This window comes from Crocodylus porosus, unplaced genomic scaffold (genome assembly GCF_001723895.1).
Source record: "Crocodylus porosus isolate Cpor-Errol unplaced genomic scaffold, CroPor_comp1, whole genome shotgun sequence".
Taxonomy (NCBI): domain Eukaryota; kingdom Metazoa; phylum Chordata; order Crocodylia; family Crocodylidae; genus Crocodylus; species Crocodylus porosus.
This window is the reverse complement of record NW_017728950.1, coordinates 20,842,754-20,864,761: the sequence shown is the minus strand read 5'-3', so window position 1 is coordinate 20,864,761 and position 22,008 is coordinate 20,842,754. Positions and strand designations below refer to the sequence as shown.

Here is a 22,008-nt window from a genome sequence, read left to right as displayed (position 1 = left end):
CTACCTCCTGCAGCCCTGCCCCCTCCAACTTCCCTGACTAGTGCTCTCATGGAAATAGTCCCTTAATAATGGGTGTGCCTGATTTGACCTGGAGCTGCCTGCCTACTAATTGCCTTCCCTATGCTACTAGATGTGTTACCACTTTTTTTGGTCTGTTGGTAGTTTGCACTAGTAGTTGAAATAGTGCTTGTTTTCTCCTTGTTGCCTAATTAGGAGTTGCAAAAAAATTAATGTTTTAGAAGTGAATAGTCAGAATTTGATTTTGTTCCAACAGGTTCGTTTTCTTTCTGATCTTGTGAATTGTCATGTAATAGCTGCACCTTCAATGGTAGCTATGTTTGAGAACTTTGTGAGTGTGACTCAAGAGGAAGATGTACCCCAGGTAAGCAAAAAGACCTTTCACATGTGGATTTTTTTCTCAGCCAGATTGTACTGACCAATATGCCTGTGCTAAATTGAGAGAGTACTTTTGGCTGTTTCCAGGCTGTTCCTGCATATGGCTAGAAGAGTCTTGTAACAGTCAGAAGTTATCTTACATGTATATAATCTTCAGTTAGACAGCTCAGAGATTTTCTTTAAATTCCATTTTTTGGCATGTATGTATTCCTTAATGAGTCTCTGCCAGATTTGAGCTTTAAAATGACTCAATACAGATCTAACAGAAAAGCAAGACTCTAAAAAGTGGTACTTAGCTCTATGTTTTTTTTTTCTTGGTAATTCTCAAACTGAATACAACCCAACCTCTCAAGCCAAAAGCTTTTTTGAACTGTCAGCTCAGCAAACACACCACTGGGTAAGAGTTTGTGGTTAGGTTCTTCCACTTTTGTATGTTCATTGGTAAAAATATTCAAGACAGGTTAAGGTCTCGATGGCACCTGTGCAGCTGTACTGTGCTAAACATTTATCAGGTGCAACTGAAAGCTTGCAAATAATTCTGTTAATACCCTAGGTTGTAATTCAGTCCAGCCTTTTGGCTGCATTAAGCTTCACAGGACTAAAATGCAAACATGCTTTGTGAAAAATTGGCAGATGTGACTTTGCATACTCTCAAGAAGATGTCTTAAGACATCATTTTTAACCAGTATTCCTTCAAAGTAGGGATGTCAGCCTTGTTTGGCCCATGAAGTTTGTCTTGGGTTGGATCCAGACTGTGAGACCAGTGGTGGGTTGAATGGCCTCAGGAAGCCTCAGGGATTAAGACAGCTATTGCTTGCCTACCACTGCTAAAACGTGTCCCCAGTGGCACTCTGAACCCTGGAATTTGGTGACTGTCCCTACCTCGTACTTTCCCTGCTGCTCCCTACCCTCTACTTTCTCTCTTGCCCTGCCAGGAGCCCCGCGGGTTAGATTACACAGCTTTGTAGGCCACATTTTTGATATCTCTGCTTTAAAACATAGGCTATCTTTTGAAAACAGACTGTCAGCATTCATTTGGATCAAAATTTGATGATTTAGGTACTCTTCATAAAAGAAAGCCAAGACCAATGAAAATGTTAGGAACTATGTTTTATTTTTGTCTTAACCACAGTCTTCACAATTTCTTCCTGTAGTGGTTGAAGCTAAATAATGAAACAGCAGTCATTTTTATTCTGTTGTTTCTAATCTAAAATTTTAGTAAGAGGTAAGACAAAGGCATAGATAATCAAGGAAATGCATGTAACAAAATCAAAGTTAAATGATGCTTCCTGCGTACAGTGTTTTTAAATAACTGATGGGTGGCCAGCCATGTTCCTTGTAAAATATATACTATTAGAAGCATATCAAAAGAGAAAGATTAAGGGCATATCTAAAGATCCACCCACTAGAACAGGCGAACGCACTTTCAGATGTACAGATTCTTGATATATCTAGGAGTGGAGCTATACTTAGAGATATGAGAACAAAGTGATGAATATTTTCTCTAATCCCAGGTGATTTCTACATTACACAGTGGAAGCTTCCTGAGTTTCATTGTTTAAGGTATAAAAATTGTACATTGAGGTGCTTTTGATCTTTGTTTCTTGTAGGTGCGGAGTGATTGGTATGTGTATGCATTTCTGTCATCTCTGCCCTGGGTAGGGAAAGAATTGTATGAGAAGAAGGATGCAGAGATGGACCGTCTCTTATCACAAACAGAAAGCTATTTGAAGTAAGTTGTAACAAAGAGTAATCCCCTCTTTCCCTGTTACCAGGTCATGGGTGGAATAAATAGCTTTGTCTGCTATTCATTCAAAAGTATTCTAAGCCTGTGGACAAGTGTAACAGTACACAGTTTTAAAAAAAGGAGGGGAGGAGTTTGCCACTTGGAAGTATGCGTCAGCTGCATCAATACATGTTTCATCTTTCTGTTGCTCTGCTGCTATAAATTGAGCTATACCACTGTAACATTAAACCTGTTCCATTGAGGTTTAAAGTTACAGCAGTTTAGTTCCACATATACCAATTAAGGTGGAGACTGACTAAATAAAAGTTGCATCCATTCAGTACAACCCACAGGTAAATTGGTCTAATCAGAACAATAGTTTCATCTCTCCACCTTAAAATCGTAAGACCTAATCATTTCCAATCTGTTCACCATATCAATTGATTTGTGGATCCTTAAAATTAATTCGCATGCAAGTAGTGTCATTTAGTATTTCTGGTTGTCTAAAAGTGGCTTGGGGTGTTTGACTGTTACAAACAAGCTACAGTCTGCTCAGTTTGTTTGAATATTTTTGCCTGCAGCTCGTTAGGTACATTGCTTGCCTTTGCTGCAGTGTTGGCTTAAGATAGAACTCGCATGTTGCCACAACCACAGTCCCATACAAATCTCTTACCTTTGGTAGAATGTCATGCTGCCAGTGACTCTGATCTGGTTGATCAAGCTGGAGCTGGCAAAGCTCTGTGCTGCTACTACTGTTTGATAGTATCTTTCACAGTGTGTCTGCTCTCACCTGAGCATGGGTAACACTGCAGTGAAGACAGGATTGTAGTGGTGATTTTAAAAAACCTGACGGGTTAGTAAATATTTAGGCTGCTACAGAGCAAACTGAATAGAGAGCTCAGTGGTGGGAAGAATCTTGGTTTTTTTAGAAGAGTTTTTAAATGGTAGATTTTCTGTATAAACAGACGGCGTCAGAAAATTCATGTACCCATGTTGCAAGTTTGGACTGCTGATAAACCGCATCCACAAGAAGAGGTAAATGGATTTTTATTTGATGTATAACAAAAGTAGGGAAATCCCCACCTTTTGTTTTGCAATCTAATATTAAAGAGAAAATCTATGAAAAAAAGTTAACATAGTTGAAGTACATTCTTCTCTTTCTGTGTGCTTTTATCTCCTGTAGGCTCTAGGTAATGATTTTCTCTGAAGTTCTTGGGTTCAAACCACTGCAAAGCTAGATTGCTCTAATGAGAAACATTTTGATGTTTCCTGACAGACTGCCTGAGAAAATGCTGCTAATTGTGCAGTAGTTGCAAAATGTAACTTTGCGAGAAAAGATCTAAGTCTGTCTACTTGAAACGTTATATGGTCAAGTCTGATGTGACTCCTCATTTAGTCACCACTTTGAATATATTCCATTATGTTAAAAATAAGCCAATCCCTGCAGGAAAAAAAAACCTGCCAGAGGCGACATGTAGGGGGTGCACGCAGGTGGATGTGCACCCCCTAAGTGTGGCGGTGCATCTCCTATGAAGAGGGGGCTGGTGGTGTCTGCAGGCAGTCCACAGTTGCTGCTGGTTGCTGCCAGGGGTGTGTGTGGGTGGTTGTTGACCCCTGTCAGCACTTGCTGCACCCCCAATCTCCTGCAGACAGTGCCAGCAGCATCTGCGGGAGCTCCACACTTACTGCTGCTGGGCTCCTGCCACCGCCGCCGCCTCGCTTCGACCACCACCAGCACAGCCGTGCCCCCCCAGCCGCCGGGCGTACACACCATTCATGGAACCTACTATGTTCCATTTGCAGTGGCTTTGTCTTTTGCAATGCACAAGTTCTTAAACTGGTCTGAAAAAGATTCTACTGATCTCATTCTTCAAATCTGAGTATTGAGAATTCCCAGTGTCTTTTATGCTGGTAATTTGGTTTATTGTATTTCGACATCAGGTTTTAGCTGAGTGACCATGATGGTTGGAGCAGGAAATCATACAAGCAATCATAAAATCATAGAAAAGTAGAACTGTAAGGTTCTTTAGGAAGTCATCTAGTCCAGACCCCTGTGCGAGGCAGGATCATTGCTATCTAAAGGACCCATACAAGTGCTTGTCTAACCTACTCCTAAAATTACACAATCAACCCTTGCGCACAACTAAAAGCCATATTGCCCCAGAAATACCAAGGGCATCCTAACCTACCACAGGTAGAGCAGGGGATGAAAGCAGCTAGTGTCGTGCCTCTGCAAAAGTTGTTAAAATGCACTTTAGATCCAAGGAAGAGGGTCATGGTCCCTGCTACAGAGGAAGACAAAGGTCCCACAGCCCATACCAGTGTGACCACAGAGTAAAATATCTTTCTGATCCCAAATGTGGTGATTGGTCTGATCTTGAGTTAGAGGAACAAGACCCTCTAACTGGGAACCTCTGGGTTTTAATCCCAGAACAAACATTGGTATGTCCTAGTCAGGAATCCCAATGCAACCAATACCCAGTGCTTCTGAGGAGAGCAAAAACAAATGATCAAAAACCCTGTTCCTGTTGCTCATTGCAACAGCTGGGGGGAAAAATTCCTTCTCAGGCCCATGTGGCATTCTGCAAAGCCCAAAAGCATGGGAGAAACCAAACCTTTGCTTCATTCTCCTGAGCCATGATCCTTTCCAGTATTCGCCTGTTGTGAGCTTCAGGGCAATTTGTGTGATCTTCTACAATCTGTTGGGGGACCAGACAGTACATTCATCTTTAAAAATCTGCATGCTTTTCTTTTTAAAGCTCATAATTTACATTCATTTTCAGCATGGATTGGTTTTTGTCCTTTTAGCAAAAACTGAAATAAGATGCAGAAAGGCCTACCATGCAGTTGTATATTCATGATAATAATAGTCAAGGAAAACTCATAGCAACTCCTGCATTACTCAAGTAAGAGAGGTCTTTCTTGCTTGCAGTAATAGAAAACTTTAAAATATACAGCAGTCGTTAAGTGGGCATTTCTCTCGTTAATTTGGAATACGAATTCATCTCATAATGTACAATAAAATCATTAGCCACAATACTGAGCAGATGTAACTTCTCGCACTTGAGTACACATTCTAGACTAGTGTTCACTAAAGGAGTGCCTGTCTGCAGCGACTTGGATTCCTTTTGGTCAACAGAAAGTAAATCAGTGTATGATCATCTACTTAATTCCAAGTTACTAGAAATGGAGCTTAAATCTTGTACTGATCTAAGATGTGTAATTATAAAGGTGAAATTGTTTTTCGGTATGTTGAACTGTGTGCTGCTTTTTCCCTATAGAATTATTGAGGTCTCTGCATATTAGTGTTTCTCTTCTATAGGGGTGACATAGCTTAACTACATGTCTTTCCTTGTTGAGTCACCTGCTTTGTTTTTCTGAATGTGTGTTGGAATAGGAAAATCCCTGTTTGATACTTGAAGATTTCTGGGAGAGTTACCAAAGAATCTAAGAAGTAAGTTACAGGATTTGGGTTTATCAGCTCCTGTTTTTTTTTTTTCCCCTTCCCCTTAAGTACTTAGACTGTCTTTGGGCTCAGATTCAGAAGTTGAAAAAAGATCGCTGGCAGGAAAGACACATTCTGAGGCCCTACCTTGCCTTCGACAGCATCCTCTGTGAAGCGTTACAGCACAACCTGCCTCCTTTTACTCCTCCACCTCACACTGAAGACTCAGTTTATCCAGTGCCAAGAGTTATCTTTAGAATGTTTGACTATACAGATGATCCTGAGGTGAGTGAATTTTAGGAGGTCCTTGAGAAAACGCAAGTAATTTTATAATGCTGGTTTTGCTCCTTTGATACTGAATTTGTGTGTACAAAGGTCTCAAGGCCGGTAGAATACAAGCCAGGATTGGATGAGAAATTGCATTTCCCCCTTTCAGGAAATGTTTAGCAGTTAGAAGAGCAGTAGTAATACTGTGCGTTTTAATGCCACATATGAGAACATTATTATAACATTTTTGAGAGATCACTTTCAGCTTTTCTTTTAAAAAAAAAAAAAAAAAGCAATTGCTGAAGTTGATCTTTTGACATGTGGGGAGGCGCATGATAAAACATAAGGGATGACATCAGTTAATTATCTTGTACCTTTGGCTACCTTACCCAGAACTAGAAACACTGTACTGGCTGTGACAAGCATCTTTTCCAGGGTGTACTTGTCCTAATTGTGGACTACTGATGCTTTCAGTGAAGTTTCATTAGACTGATAGGAGTGGTGTAGGTCAGATTAATTCCTTGCAGTATGTGAAAGGGATGCTATAACAGAAGACCTATTATGGAATAACAGAAGACGTATTACAGTATAACCTCATAAATCCGGCATTTAAAATCCAAAATTCTCAAAAATCCAGCACTGCAGGCAGGTGGTGTCGCCTGCTACTGGGGCTGCAGCAGGGAGCAAAGCAGAGGGAACTGTCAGTGGGTGCAGCATGGGACGGAGCATGGCTCTTGCTGCTACCGTGCATTCTGGAAGGGCTGCAGGCTGGGAGGCTGTGCCAGGCTCTTCCCAGGGGCCACATGCCCCTGGATCTGCACGTGGGAGAAGAGCAGGCTGCTGTTGCAGGCTGAGGCCAGCAGCAGCACCAGGCTCTTCAAATTCCTGGCAGGTGCTTGGTCCCAAGCATACCTGCTTTATGAGGTTATACTGTAGTGTGACCCTTGTATTTGACTGTGAAATAACATCTGATGACATTGTTGCCTATGAAAGCTCATGCCTCCCTAAACCAGTTAAGGCAAGGTAACTCCTTAGATACCACCTCTTGCATTTGCATTAATGCTTCGGACTTGTGGCTATTTTATATAATTTTCAAAAGTAATTGGGATTAAATGTTGGAGCAGTAGGGGAAAATTCTACAGGAAAATAGTACAGAAGCATCAAATAGTTTCTTTGAAACTTCCAGGAGTTACTGACATTAATAGAATAATATTTTCATTTAAAAAGTAGGCAGCTGGTATGACCAGCATCTTAAATTATAGATCCGTTTAATAGCTCTTGTAGGCTCCTATGTCAGTTAGAAAAGCTGGAACGAAAATTAAAGATGAGTCATATTTATGGGTTGTGTTTTGTGATGGGAGGGTTAGGGTTTTTTGGAATCCTTTATAGGGATGACACTGTATCTGAAAGCTTTATTCTGTATGCAGGTTTAAAAATCATTTATGGACTGCGTACTTCTGCTTGGAACTTAGAAAGTTTTTACAACAAATAACCAGAATGTTTAAACCCTTTTGAATAATCTCTAATGGAACCATTGGTATGGCTAGAAATGCAATGCATTTAGGTTCCATTATTTTATTTTTATATGGCTTGAAAATATTTAATTGAACAAAATACTATTGGTCACGGGAGCCTAGTGTTCATTCTTCTGAATGGAAATAGTGACTTTTCATATGTCTTAATTGATTTTTAATAGGGCCCTGTTATGCCTGGCAGTCATTCTGTTGAAAGATTCGTAATAGAAGAGAATCTTCATTGCATAGTCAAATCCCACTGGAAAGAGAGAAAGACTTGGTAAGTAGTGTATCAGTGTTATGATACTACAAGACTCCTCTTATGAGGTCTGGCTTCCTGCTTTTGCCATCATGACTTCCACTGGTAGTGGTGATATTTCATAATTCTGAAATTGGTTGTACAAAAGCTTGAGGTGACATCTGGCATATTCTTAACATATTTAGTAAGGTATGTTGTTTCCAAATAAGAGGTGGTAGGTTCAATGCATGGTAGAAAATGGGCCAAATTTTGTGTTAATGGCAGAGGTACAATGACTTGTGTGGTTTTCTGATTCCGCAGAAGGAGAAATCTGTATTTTTGTGTTGAAATTGATGGCGGGACTTCTGTCTTCATCTTCAGCTTTCTTGGGGAGTTTGTGGTGGTATAAGTGATACGAATGGCTTAAGCCTACAATTGAACAAATGTCAGTAATTTTGCTTTGAGGCAAGTGCTGGGTTCTGGAATGTCAACTAGCGATAGTATGAAGGTGGTTAGAAGACTGCCTGTATCTTTCCCATCAGCTTTCTCATTTTCAAATATCCACGATTAACTAAGAGGAATGTGGAGAAGTGGCTCAGTAGCCACCTGCTGATTGGATAAAGATTCCTTCATCATGGTTTCTGATTCAAATCTAGCCAAGGCTTCTGATGATAAACTACATCCAAGTTTTTATTGGAATGCATATGTTGAGTTTGGTTTCAGCCCACATGTCAGCATCATATAAACCACCACAAAAGCTCCCACAAAGTTACATCTCTTAGCAGTGTTAGAGTTCAATGGTAGCATAGGCTTGGAAGTGAAATGTTTTTTCAGGGGTCAGGTGACTATGAATGTGCCTGTATTGCTGCTTTTTTTGGTACCTGTTCTGTGGCTAAATAGGTGTCTTCAGGTCTGTCAGTCTGGCACCTTTCCTTTAGATGGATTAATACAAGGAACAAACTGTTCTGTTTTCTTGATACCTAAACTGTTTCTTCTGATGTATTGTATTCTAACTCAAATGCATCTGTTTTCTTCGTAGTGCTGCACAGTTACTGAGCTATCCAGGAAATAACAAGATCCCTTTGAACTACCACATAGTTGAGGTATGTGCATTACATATGCCATCTCTCAGTTTCCTTTGTTTTGAGTAAGGTGATTAACTTCAGCAAAAAGCCTTTCTCCTAGCACAAAGAGAGCATACAGCCATTAAAGGGGTTTCTTATAGAAGAGAATTGGCTCTTCTGCAAGAACGTTAGATCTTCCTGTTGGAAGTGATCTCTCTTCTCCAGCACTAATGCTTCATCCAGATGGCAAGTACTACTAGTATCACACAGAACCCCTCTCTCCCTATCTTTCCCTCTGTGGGGCAAACTGTTGGGGAGCCCTTTTGGTACCAATGCCCCTGCCACTGAACAGACCCAGGTCAGCTAGCCCAGGTTTGGTCAGGGGAGGAGTTGAGAGGGTGAGGCACTTCCGCAGCTGAAACCATCATTCTGGGAAGGTTCCAGCCTGAGGGCACCTGCCTCCCTCCCTCTGCACAGACCAAGGTCCAGACTGTGCTTAAACAGGGGGGTATTTCCCCACAATGAGGGTCCGTCCCAGCAGCAGGATAGCTCTTGCTGCCCTGCCTTCTGGCCCTACACAGATGGGGAAACTGGTGGGGAGTATAAGGACTGGGGAGGGAATGCCACTGTTTCCCTACAGCTGGACCAGTCACCCTGAAGGATGTGTTCAGCTGTGTTGCCTCTACCTCCTGCCCTGTGCAACCCTTAGGGTTGACTTGGAGGGATGTACAGACTACAAGTCATTCTGCTAACTTGTTTGCAAGGCCTTTGTGGAAAAAGCAAATAGGAACGAAGAAATTTAGAATGAAATACAGGAAGGACACAATCTTTGTGCAAGTGGTGGACTAAATCAAGAAACAAAATTAGGAGTGCAAGGTGTTGGCAAAGCCAGACAAGCTGTTTGGGATTTTAGGAAGCTCATCAATGTGGGATTTCACAAAGTAGGATGGGCCTCTGGGAGATGTTGGGTTTATCACGCAGTTAACTCTGACACCACAATAAATTGTAACTGCTGCATGTGCAAGGAATTTATCACCCTGTAAAATAGCAAAACAGTCACAAAGATTTTACTTGTTAAATGTGGAGCATCTTTGTGGCTGGATTGTATCATGTTTTAATTTAAATGTGGTATATATGCTAGTTTACAAGGGTGTGTGAGAATCCCAGCTGCACGTGCACCCTTTGAAGGTGCCAGTCCTTGGGGAGCATAAGATCAGGGAACAGCTCCCCATGTGCCTGAAGCGTTAAAAGGCATGCATGCTTCACATGCACTTTTTGAGCATGCTGGCACTTGAGCCTGCTGTGTACCCATTGAATATGCCAGTGCAGGGGGGGCCCAAAATCACTGAGTGTCTCCCTGCATGCTGGGACATTTAAAAGGTATGGGTGCATCTTGGAGCCACCTCTGGTGTTGGGTTCAAGCGCCCTCTGACATGCAGTGGGATCTGAGAAATTTTATTGCAAATCCCCAAAATGGCACATCCTGCTATGCCGAATCTTCAATGTCTGCCATGGCAGGATGCTCAGTTTTGGGGATCCAAGATAAAATCCCACTGCACTTTAAAACTGACCTCTGCCAGGAGCTTAAGATCACAGTGTTGATTGTGATAAAAGTTCTGCCCCCATTTAGAATGTTAACCTGTTTCTAATAAATATTTCCGTGTGGGGTGAAGTGAATATAGTCTAGTGGAAAAAACTAAAAGGACACTAGCATAAAAATTGCCAGTCTTTCATACTAACCATTTTGTTTATATAATTTTCCCAACACAAAAGCAGATTAACTTGCTTTTTGGCTTCTGCCATGATGCTACAACTTAGCATGTGCAATAGTTTGGAATTCATCCATATGTCAAGCCCAACTTCCATTCTAAAACTTCCTTTGTTTAATTAAAAATAACAAGCGTTGCATTTTAGTAAGAGTGCACCAATAGAGATTTTTTGGGCCAATACCGATGGCTCATTTTTAATCAGCCATATCGGCGGATACCGATCCAATTCTGATATGCAGATGGGCAGCATGGAGAGTGGCAACTGGCTGGTAAGTCTGTTGTGGGGGAAGGGGGGACAGATTGAGGCCCCTGCAGTGAGAGAGGGCGTGGGGCTGGGGCAGGCGCTGCACAGCTGGAATGGGCCATGGGATGGAGCTGTGAGAGGCTCATCTGGGGGGCAGCTCTCACAGGTGGATGCACCCCAGGAGGGCATGGGGCATGTGCCCCGGATCTGTGTGCGGGGCAAGGGCAGGCTAGGTCTGGGGCTGTGCCAGGCTCTTCCTGGCAGGGGCTGGGTTGGACTGTGCTTAGGGCAGGTGGTGGCAGCGCTGGGAGGGGAACGGGGCGGGATGCTGCTGCCTGCCTCAAACGCAACCCGGCCTAGGTCCCTGCCAGGAAGAGCCTGGTGCTGCCCTGGCTCCGACCTGCAGCAGTAGCCTGCCCTCACCCCACCTGCAGATCTGGGGACACATGCCCCCCATGCCCTTCTGGGGTGCATGCAACAGTAGGAGCTGTACCCCTCCCCCATGCCCCTTGGACAAGCTGCTTGCAGCTCTGTCCTGCACTCTACCCTGGCTGTGCAGCACATGCCCCAGCCCCACTCCTTCCCTCACCATGGGGGCCTTGATCTGCGCCCCCCCCCCATGACCCTTCCCCCACAACAGACTTACCAGCTGGACTCGTCTGCTCTCTATGCTGCCAGGGTGCACTCCTGACCGCCTGTGTCTTACCCTGTGGCTGTGCGCATGCACAGGGCGTTTATTGGCCACATCAGGGAAAAAAAGCCAATTGCCAATGCTTTCAATTTTCCTTATATTGGTGCTGATCTGCTGTAGGACCGATATATCAGTGCACCTTTACATTTTAGTCTTTAGGCTGCCATGCTTGGTCTCAGGATCAAAAATAGCTTTGGAAGGATTGAGTTAGACTTTTGAAGTTGAAACTTGATGTTTCTTAAATCACCACCTCCTGGAGGAAGTGTATAAATGCCCCTAAAAAGCCCTGCTGAAGCACCCAAGCTATACAGGTGCTGCAGAGCCAAGTTAAACTAACGCGCTGCTACTTCCAGTAAAGGGTGAGGGGTTGTTCGTTTGCTTGTTTCTCCCACGTGTGTCAGCAGCCCTAGTGTCCTCATGTGCATAGACATGAAGAAAAATGTGCATGTCTCTGTATTGAATAAGCTTTAATAATTGCTTTTCCCCACTCACTTTGACCAGGTAATATTTTCAGAGTTGTTTCAGCTTCCAACTCCACCGCACATTGAAGTTATGTACACAACACTTCTTATTGAACTATGCAAACTTCAGCCTGGCTCCTTACCGCAAGTTGTATCCTTTCCTTGTTGTTTATTTTTTACAGAAGAGAAAAAAACCCCTCAAAACATTCCATCCTGCAGAAATCTAAATGGCATAGATACAGCAATGATCATTTCTTCCACCCTGTTGCCAGTTGTGTAAAACAAATGTATTGCCTGTTAATACTGCATGTGCCAAAGAATAATGCAGCCAAATAGCCATTTTAGTTTGAGTAGCCTTCCCCTAGCATCAACATCATGGAGGAAAGCCAGTGCTATGGAAAGTTTAAAAATAATTCCCAAGTGCCAGAAAAGAGAGAACTGTACTCTGTTTATGGAACAGAAGCATAAGGCATGAAACAGACTAGCAGCAAACTCAGCATGTTTATTTCCTCTGGTCAAGTATAGCAATATGTCAGCTGCTATGTATGCAATATGGCTTTAATACCTAAGTCCAGCATCAGAATACTAAACATGCTTCATGTGCAGCTGGACCACTAGACATTTGATTTGAAAATGTTTGAAATGGGACAGAGTCTTTTTTAAAAAACCGTTGATCAGTTTCTTATCCTATAAATATATACATAGGTATATACATATAAATAATTAATTACATAGTTATACAAATAATGTGAATTATAAGACTTCTCTCTACGTTCTTAAATAGAAATATTTCCCTGCAAGAGATAAGGTGATAACAAGTTCTTAAACTGCAGGACACTGTATTTAAAAAAGGTTGTTGCAGCATAGGAGTTTGTTATATCAAGATTTTGATCCTACTGACGTGCAGTTTTCTTATCAGCTTAGAAGTATATATAATTACAGTATTTTTATGAATCCAAGATGACTTTCAATTTAAGACAAACTGCCCCCACCCCAGTAATTAGTTTCTATATATAGAAAATTGTAAGTGTGTTGTTATTTTCCAAGAGTGGAATTTAATTAATGGAAGGTCATCTCAAATCCATCCCCTCCACTGCTGTAGCAGGGAAAGCGGGGGGGGGAGGGACGAGACCCCTGCCCCCTTGCTGCCTGCCCCTTTGCCTCTGCTTGTTCCCAGCTATGGCCTACCTCCTCCCAACCCCTATAGCCAGCCTTCTCCCACCCCTTCCCTCTTGTCTTCAGCTGCAGCTCTGCTCCTCTGTGGCAGTCAGCAGCAGCATGGCCCTATCCTGGCCTCAGTCCAGGCAGAAGCAGTAGTAGGTCTTGGATGGGCTAGGTTGGGGCTGGAGGGCCAGGGGCAGAAGGGGAGGACAGTAAAGGATAGTGGTGGGGGTTCAGGGGCAGGCACAAGTACAGTGGGCAGGAGGGTGCGAGGAGGCTACAGGCTAGTCTCGCGTGCATGCCCCACTGTCTCCCCTGTGTTCCCCTGGCCATATGCCTGCTCCTGTTCCAAATGAGCCATTCCAGCTCTTATCCAACGTCATCTTGGATTAGAGTAAGTATGGTAGTCAGATCCTTGACCTGTTTTAGATTTTTTCCCCCCCCTCAAAGTATTGTCATCCAGAATTAATTATGAAGGCTCACCCTTGCTTCTGAAATTCATTGTTATAAAAACACAAACAAACTGGTATGGATAAGTATTAACAGCTGTGGGCCATAAAGTTATGCAGCAATAAAAAAAACTTCTTCATTCTTGCTTTAGTCATGAAGTATTTCCATTGCTCTCTTAAATCTTCCCTATATTTAAAAAAAAAAATAGCAGCTGTGTATGACAGGAGACTTCCACCCTTTTAAAATTCCTAAGCTACTTTCTATGTAATCTGCTCTCCTTCCCCTTCCCCCCCACCCCCAATCTCCATTACCCCAAGTGATGAAAACAGTATAGCATAAACAAATGATGCATCTAAAGCAATGGACGCCAACATTCTTGGTAAGCATGCCACAAATTAAGCCCCGCACCTTCCTCCACTGCCACTCCAATCCCCTTCCCTCCCCTGTCTGCAGCTGTACTTCTTGCTCTCTCTTCCCTCCCTGATCTGCTGCATGCCACAACAGGGGCTGCCTGTGTCATGTGTGGGATGAGTGCCACAGGTTGGACACCCCTGGTTTAATGAATTAAAAGAGAACCATTTACAAAGGCAGCTTGTTTATTAAGCAGCATCACAGGTACTTAACCATAAAAGTGCATACCATCCAAAAAGTTGTCCCACTATAATCCAGTGCAGAAGTCCTAGAAATGTGGATCTCTATAAGGAGCCTGATGGTGCTTTACAAAAGAAAAATAGACTGAATAGAGAATAGAATTTGCTTGTTGTGCCAAACTGCAAAAGCCCTTTTGTCAATAGAGTTACTATGACTTGCTGTCATTTGGGACAAGCAGGTAAACAGAATGGCAATACAGAATCGGTTCAAACACCAATAGGAATTTGGAGAGCTTGATCTGTTTTTAGACTCTTCTCTGTTAACCTTAATTAGAAACTACATAGCTTGCGCAAGCCACAGAAATGCTGTATATGCGTTTGGATACAATGAATACTATATGTGTAGACAGGTAAGTGTTTGTGCATTTCAGGAACATCATAATGCACTCACATTTTTTCTCCTTTTTACATGCTGTCCACTTCTAATCCACAAATCTAAAATTCCTGCTTTGGCATCTTGTTCCCATTTCTTTTTTTTTAATTTAACATTTGTACTTTAGATTTGAGACTTCAGGACTGTAAGAGGGGAACTAGCAACTCCCCCCCCCCCCACCTCAGCTCTTTCCTCCCTATTGCTTTTTGTTCCTAGTTTTACCAGTGGTCTGTTGCTTTTCCAGGTCTATTTGCATAATGCCATTAGAAAATTAATGGCAGCTCCTCCCCTTAATTGTGCTATGAAGCATGCTGCCTCCACCCACTGGCTTCTGGCTGTACTGAGTTTTGGGAGTTGGTTTTACTGTGAGTTGGTAGGCCAAAGGAAGGGAGCAGTTTAGCGTTCTAAAGATTATGTGAAGCTTGGTAGTTTTATAAGAATTGCAGTTGCTTGTGGAGGAAATGTTGATAAAAATCATCAGGCTGCAACAAAAATTGATAACAAGTCCTCGCTCTCATATCTGAGAAAACATGAGGCTTTTTCAGTTATGGCCCAGGAGGGCCAAAATAGCTCACTAAACTTAATGTTAAGCATCTGTAAAAATATAAATCTAATTTTCTCCTTTTTCAAAAACATGGCAGTAACCAGTAAACACTGAGAACTTAAGTCTGTGACTTAAAGAATTTATTAAAGTACCTGGGGCAGGACCAGAATGTGAGGAGATGTTTTTTCTTTTTTTTTTTTTCTTTTCCCCCCGCCCCACAATGAACTACAATTACTGAAGAACTGTGTTTATTTGCCAACATTGAAACAATACATTGACCCTATTTTAGCCAGTAAAACAGTGACCAGAACATGTCAGGTTTACTTCCAGGTGAAGAATGACCTGGAGAGCAGCAGTCTCTCTTCTTGTCCCCCTCCCCCCATTTCCTGAAGTCACCACTTACCATCAGTGATGCCTCTTGCCCCATCCTAGGCTAGGGCATAGAGTACATGCTTGCTCCAGCCCTGGCTTAGCCATACAACAGCAATTGCAGCAGTGGGTCCAGCCCAGGATGCTAGAGTTACTGCTGCCACTGCTGTGTGGTCAGGCGGGGGCCAGAATGGAGCTGGAACCACAGCTAATGGTAAGTGTGGGGAGGTGTGGGGGGGAGGCAGTCTCAGGGTGCAAGCATCAAGCTGCTGACCCCTTGCTGGTGCTTTTCCCTGCTGTATTAGGAGTGGGGAGACAGGATGGGACAGGACACAAATTTAAGACTGCACTCCAATAATTAGATTTCAGGCATGGAAATTTAAAACAAATGTATAAGTTTTTCCATGTATAGCATATAATTATTTGTGGGGGGGGATCATCTTAAAACTGCAGTAGTCTTGGAATTGGGTAAGTGCAATGAAACTGTTCTTTTCTCTCTTTAAGGTTCATTAATTGGTTTTCTCATCATCTGAGTAACTTTCAGTTCCGTTGGAGCTGGGAGGATTGGTGAGTTTCTTCCAGGATTGTCATTTAAGCCAGGTGCTGCACACATCTGAAACTTTCAAACCTACCCATAAAATGCTTGTAGTTGTTTCCAGCCAACCATATTTAGCATAAAGCATTTATTGCCATAGCAGTTTAACTTCTGTCAAGCTTTCTAGATCTAAGAAAAGCTATCCTTTGTTGCCTTTATGTAACTTAATAGAACATAACCCACTAAATATGGTTTGACAAAATTATTTTACTTTATTAAAAAAAATCTTAATTTGTAAAGAGGTCCAATTACTTCCAATATGTTGCCAGCACTGTTAAACTTTGTTGTTTGTAGGTCAGACTGTCTTACCCAAGACCCTGAAAAGTCTAAAGCCAAATTTGTAAAAGAAGTCTTGGAAAAATGCATGAGGTAAGTGAGGCTTTTGAACACACACCACTTCAAGGGTGTATCACATTTATTTTCAGGTTTGTTTAGCAATATACTTTATGCTGGGATATGTACACAACCTCCCTTTCATAGTTTTTTGACGCTGCAGCTTCAATCATGTTGTCAGAAATGTCAATCTATTCCAGTGATTCTCAACATTTTTAGGCCTCTCGCACTCCTCCATAACATCTTCAAATTAAATGGCACCCCATTTCAATAACTAGTTTGCTTATTGTAGCACTTAACTCTGGACACAAGGGCAGGAAGAAAAGAGTGAGAGATTAGCTCTTTATACAGCAGTCCGGCAGAGAAGATTGTGAGCTTACCTTCTTGTATTGGAGCTAGCCACTGAGAGGCCTGTACTTAGCCTCACACAAGGGGAACGTGGAGGAGCAAGCACTTAGCTCCTCTCCAGGGTCTGGCAGAGATGATGTGTCCACTTACAGTGCACCCATAGATGCTCCTGTTACTTTGGGGTACATATACATTGTCACTTTAGCACTCCAAGGGAGCATCTCTCTCAAGCATGCTCTCTACTTGTCCCATTTCATGCCCCAAACCTGGAAATAAAGTAGTGAAATATGCTTTGTCTTGGCCTCCAGCTCAAACTTACTAGCAAAAGAGGTTTTGAGAGCAGCAGTGGCAGGGGCTGCCTCTGCAACAGCTTCATAGAATCATATAAAATTAGGGTTGGAAGGTACCTCAGGAGGGACCTTTGTCTAGCTAGGTCTTAAAAACCTTCAAGGAAAGAGATTCCACCACCTCTCTGGGTAGCCTGTTCCAATGCTTTACTACCCTCCTACTGAGAGAGTTTTTCCTAATATCCAACCTAAACTTCCCTTGCTGCCACTTGAGATTAGTGGTCCTTGTTCTATCATCTGCCACCACTGAAAACAGTCTACCTCCAGCCTCTTTAGAACCACCCTTCAGGTAGTTGAAAGCTGCTATTATATCTTCTCTGTCTCCTCTTCTCCAAACTAAATAATCCCAGTTCCCTCAGCCTCTCCTCTCAAGTCATGAGTCGCAACCTCCTAACCATTTTCTTTGCCCTCTGGTGGACTCTCCAATTTATCCACATACTTTCTGTAGTGGGGGACCCAAAACTGGACACAGTACTCCAGATGTGGCCTCACTAGCACAGAATAGAAGGGGATAATTACTTTCCTCGATCTGCTGGCAGCACTTCTACTAAATCCACCCAGTAAGCTGTTAGCCGCATTTACATCAAGGGCACACTGTTGGCTCATATTCACCTTAATTTCCACGGTAACCCCGAAGTCCTTTTTTCTGCAGAGCTGCTGCTTATGCAGTTGGTCCCCAGCCTGTACCGGGCCATGGAATTCTTCCATCCTAAGTTCAGGACTTGGCATTTGTCCTTATAGAATCTCATGAGTTTTCTTTTGGTCCCATCCTCCAATTTTTTGAGGCCTAATTGAATCCTAGCCCTACTGTCCAGCATATCTACTACTCCCCCCAGCTTGGTGTCATCTGCAAACTTGTTGAGAGTGTGCTCCATCCAATCTTCCAGGTCACTGATGAGGATATTGAACAAAACTGGCCCCAGGACTGACCTTTGGGGCACTCTGCTTGAGACCGGTTGCCAACTAGATACCGAGTCATTGACTACTGCTGAGCCTAACAATTCAGCCAGTTTTCTATCCATCTCCCAGTCCCTTCATACAACTCATACTTCCTTACCTTGGTTGCAAGAATGTTGTATAAAAACCCATGCTAAAGTCAAAGTATATTGCATCCACTTCTCTCCCTGCATCCACAAAGCCAATCATCTCATCATAGAAGGTAGTCAGGTTGCTCAGGCATGACTTGCCCCTGGTGAATCCGTGCTGTCCTAATCACCTTCTTCTCCTCCAAGTGTTTAGAAATGAATTCCTTGAGGACCTGCTTCATGATTTTTCCAGCGACTTGAGGTGAGACTGACTGGTGTGTAGTTCCCTGGATCCTCCTCCTTCCCTTTCTTAAAGATGGGCACTGTATTTGCCCTTTTGCAATCATCCAGGACTTCTCCCGACCACCACAAGTTTTTAGAAATAATGGCCAGCAGCTCTGCAGTCGCATCAGATGCGTCGTGTCTGGCTGTATGGACTTGTACACGGCCGGCTTTTTCAAATAGTCCCGAACCTGTTCTTTCGCCAGTTGATTGCGCTCCTCCACCTCAAACCGTGCTGCCAGGTGCAGTAGTCTGAGAGCTGATCTTTCCTGTGAAGACTGAGGTGAAAAAGGCATCGAGTACTTCAGCCTCTTCCACATAATCTGTCACTTCGTTTGCCTCCCCTATTCAGTTAGGGACCCACACTTTCCATGGTCTTCCTCTTGTGGCTGACACATAGAAATCGTTCTTGTTACCCTTCATGTCCCTTGCTAGCTGCAACTCCATTTGTGCTTTGGCCTTTTTGATTTCATCCCTGCATGCCTGAGCAATACTCTTATACTCCTCCCTAGTTATTTGTCCAAGCTTTCATTTCTTGTATGCTTCCTTTCTGTGGTTTAACTTAGTGAAGAGCTCCCTGCTAAGCTGAACTGGTCTCCTGCCATACTTCTAATTTTCCTGCAGCTTGGGATGGTTCTTTCCTGTGCCTTCAGTAAGGATTCTTTAATATACAGCCAGCTCTCCTGAACTCCTTTCCCCCTCAGACTGGCTTCCCAGGAGATCCTGCCCATCAGTTCCCTGAGTTTCACCACCTTTCTTCTGACTTTGGTGCATGCAAGTAAGAGCAGGTGGATAGATGTACTTGAAAGTGGTGGCTTAAGGATTCCCAGGGTCTGGTGTGGACACATCTTTGTACTTGAGTGACAAATTTGATGTGGAGAGGGGTGAGTAATAGGCTTTACATGATGTTGTTGCAAAATATGGGTCACTCAAAGACTGGCAGATACCAAAATGATCTCCCAAAAACTGTGTGTAGCTTGATATGTGCATAGCAGAATGAACAGCTTTTGGGTGGGGATTAAGAATAGAATTCCTCAGATCCCAGTTGTGCAACTGCCAGCACAAGAAGCCTGGCATGGAGGAAAATAAGCCATGATGGGCTCCCTATACTCTGGCAGTGCTGGTGCAACCAAGCATTTAGGAACAAGCTTCCCCAATGCTAGGCTGCACCAGCACCCCCTTCAGAAGGGGGCAGGAGCAGCCCTGGCTCTCAGGCAGGGAAACTGAGCATGCAGTTGGGGCCTGGGGAGCTCAGCTGCATGCACTTTGATGTGAAAGCTTTCACACTGGAGCGTGTTTAGCTTGACATTTGAGGAGCTCCCAGGTCCCCAACTGCATATGCTGTAGATCAACATTGGGCAGTACAGCATGACTTTAAACGTCTCTTGTGTGAGGGAAGTCCATTGGCTCTTAATGTGGGGACATTTAAAGTCGCACTGTGCATCCCAGTGCGTGCTACATTCAAGTTTGTGATACTTGACATAAAAGGAAGTTGCCATATGCTCTTTTATTCTTAAGAGTGGGTTAGTAATTGGAGAGGGGAGATGGGTAGGAGACAGTAAGGGCATGTCTACCCTGCCTTGAAGCACTACCCCAGAGGACACCTCATCCACTCAGCTACATTATTACATGGAGGCGGTGGCTACTGTTTGCAAGGAGCAGGTGCACTTCATGGTCAGAGGCAATGTGGACCTTCTTGGCGAGTAACATTTTCAAGGGCCTTAAGTGATTTAGGAGGCTTAAATGAAATATTTCTTTTGTGAGACAAGTGGTATTGAAGGAAGATTAGCCTGGTCTGACAAGAGAGATGCTTTTAGTCCGTGAATCCCTTTCATGTCATTTCAAATGCTGTTGGGTTAATCCTTGCATATTTTTGTAAAGAGCAAAGGAGGCCAAATGTTAAAATGAGGGGACCTGGTTAGTTGGCTTCCTGAGTTTGTGACACCTGTGGTCTGCATAGCATCTTGCACGTTTGAATAAAATGTGGCAGTTTGCTGTGTGTCCTTTTTTTTCATGAGCAAAGTTAGTTAATTAGGTGAGGATGAGAATATGTTTTTGTCCTATTAAAATGAAAACTGTCCACAGAAAGTCTTATTCCAAGCCTGGTTCCTGCAGATCTTAATATCTGGCAGGAGCTAACCACAGTAAAACAGTTCATTGCATAGACTTCTTGGCTTATATTCTGCCAAGATTAAAACCCCCAAAACCCTACATTGAGCAGTATCCTGAAGCATACCTGAAGATATCCCCATTTTAATTCTACCACAACTGAAACTTATTTTTACAGACTTTCCTACCATCAAAGAATAATAGACATTGTTCCTGCAAGTTTTTCTGTCTTGAGTCCTGCAAATCCAGTGTGTATATACAAGTATGGAGATGAAAGTAACAGTAAGTATGAAAGCTAAAATTCATGCTGTGGCAGCATTTTTAAGAATTAATTAAGAGATGGAGCAGTGGAGAAATTTAGTTATTCATATGTAGGTAAAACGATTTCCCCTGAATTCCACCTCTATTCCTACTTCTCAAATAGAAGAGAAGACAAAACAACAAATTAAGTGCAGTAGAAAAATGTAATACTCCTGTCTTGTGTATCTACTTTGAGGCCTTCAGGTTTCAGGTTGAGCTATTTAGTGAGGGCTGGTGCTATCCAGTTTAGGGCTGCCACTGAAAATTGTGAATGCAATCTAAGTAGTTAGTATTAATTGTTAAGCTTGGTCATTGCTTCAGAGCATAAACATCAGTGAGATGGCCAAGTAAGATTTAGATGTAGTGTGTTGGCCTGTAGATTTGCTGCACAAGCCATATTACCAGGCAGCACAAATGTCTGTTTTTAATAGAAAACAGTAATTGATAACTTTATAATGTTCAAGAAAGCGTATGCATGTGAGAAGTACTTGGGCTGATATAAAATATTCATTGTGTTTGATTTTGAAAGGATAATCTGAGCATTTTTCTTTGTTATCCTTAGGGTCTCTTCCAGGATATACTGTTGCACTCTGTTTGACTATTGCTATTAAAAATAAAGCCAGTAACGATGAAATCTTCAGCATCTTAAAAGATGTGCCCAATCCTAACCAGGATGATGATGATGGTAAGGATACCTGATAGTAGACACTGTAAGATCGTGATTTGTTCTGTAACTCAAACTACTTGTGACATTGTATAGATCTGTGGGTTTTGCTGGTACATGACTTTGTATGCTTTCTTCTTTAGCAGCAATTACTTAGCCTTACAAAAGAAAGAAGTACATAGCTCAGGTACATTAGCAGACATCCCTCAATTCAAATGAAATAAGCATTCTCATAAGGCCTTGCTTGGCCTTGCCTAAAACTTTTCCAGCCCTTGTACCAGTGTAGCCAGAGCCAGGGTTTAACTTACTGGGCCTCTCTGTGCTTGGGGATATTTTTAAAGGAAAGTGTATGAAGGAGAGTGAGGCTTGAGGAGTAGTCATTTTTAAACTTGATAGTTTGGGAGGGACAAGTTTGATTTGCTCTGTAATTGTCCTATTTATACAAGGACAAAGGTGTAGAAGTGCCTTAGTTTAGGAAAACATGGCTTACAAGAATCTGCAATAAGGACTTGTAGTAGAGGTGATATCTTTTATTAGACCCAGTAGATTTTTGCAAAAATCTAGTTGGTCTAATAAAAATATATTACTTCTACTACGAGTCCCGATTGCTTTTTCCTTTAGACCAATATGGCTACAACCTGGA

The 22,008-nt window shown here is 42.6% G+C and overlaps 1 protein-coding gene across 1 annotated transcript in view; it reads left to right on the top strand.

Moving 5' to 3' along the window:
- NCBP1 (nuclear cap binding protein subunit 1) overlaps positions 1 to 22,008 on the top strand; it is a 54,054-nt gene that overhangs the window by 14,374 nt on the left and 17,672 nt on the right. Inside the window, exons 5-16 of the mRNA XM_019555226.1 lie at positions 275 to 382; positions 2,007 to 2,128; positions 3,088 to 3,157; positions 5,637 to 5,852; positions 7,531 to 7,628; positions 8,626 to 8,689; positions 11,856 to 11,966; positions 14,362 to 14,426; positions 15,867 to 15,929; positions 16,252 to 16,326; positions 20,580 to 20,683; positions 21,264 to 21,386. Coding sequence (XP_019410771.1) covers positions 275 to 382; positions 2,007 to 2,128; positions 3,088 to 3,157; positions 5,637 to 5,852; positions 7,531 to 7,628; positions 8,626 to 8,689; positions 11,856 to 11,966; positions 14,362 to 14,426; positions 15,867 to 15,929; positions 16,252 to 16,326; positions 20,580 to 20,683; positions 21,264 to 21,386 — 1,219 coding nt within the window. The remainder of the gene's footprint in view (positions 1 to 274; positions 383 to 2,006; positions 2,129 to 3,087; positions 3,158 to 5,636; positions 5,853 to 7,530; positions 7,629 to 8,625; positions 8,690 to 11,855; positions 11,967 to 14,361; positions 14,427 to 15,866; positions 15,930 to 16,251; positions 16,327 to 20,579; positions 20,684 to 21,263; positions 21,387 to 22,008) is intronic.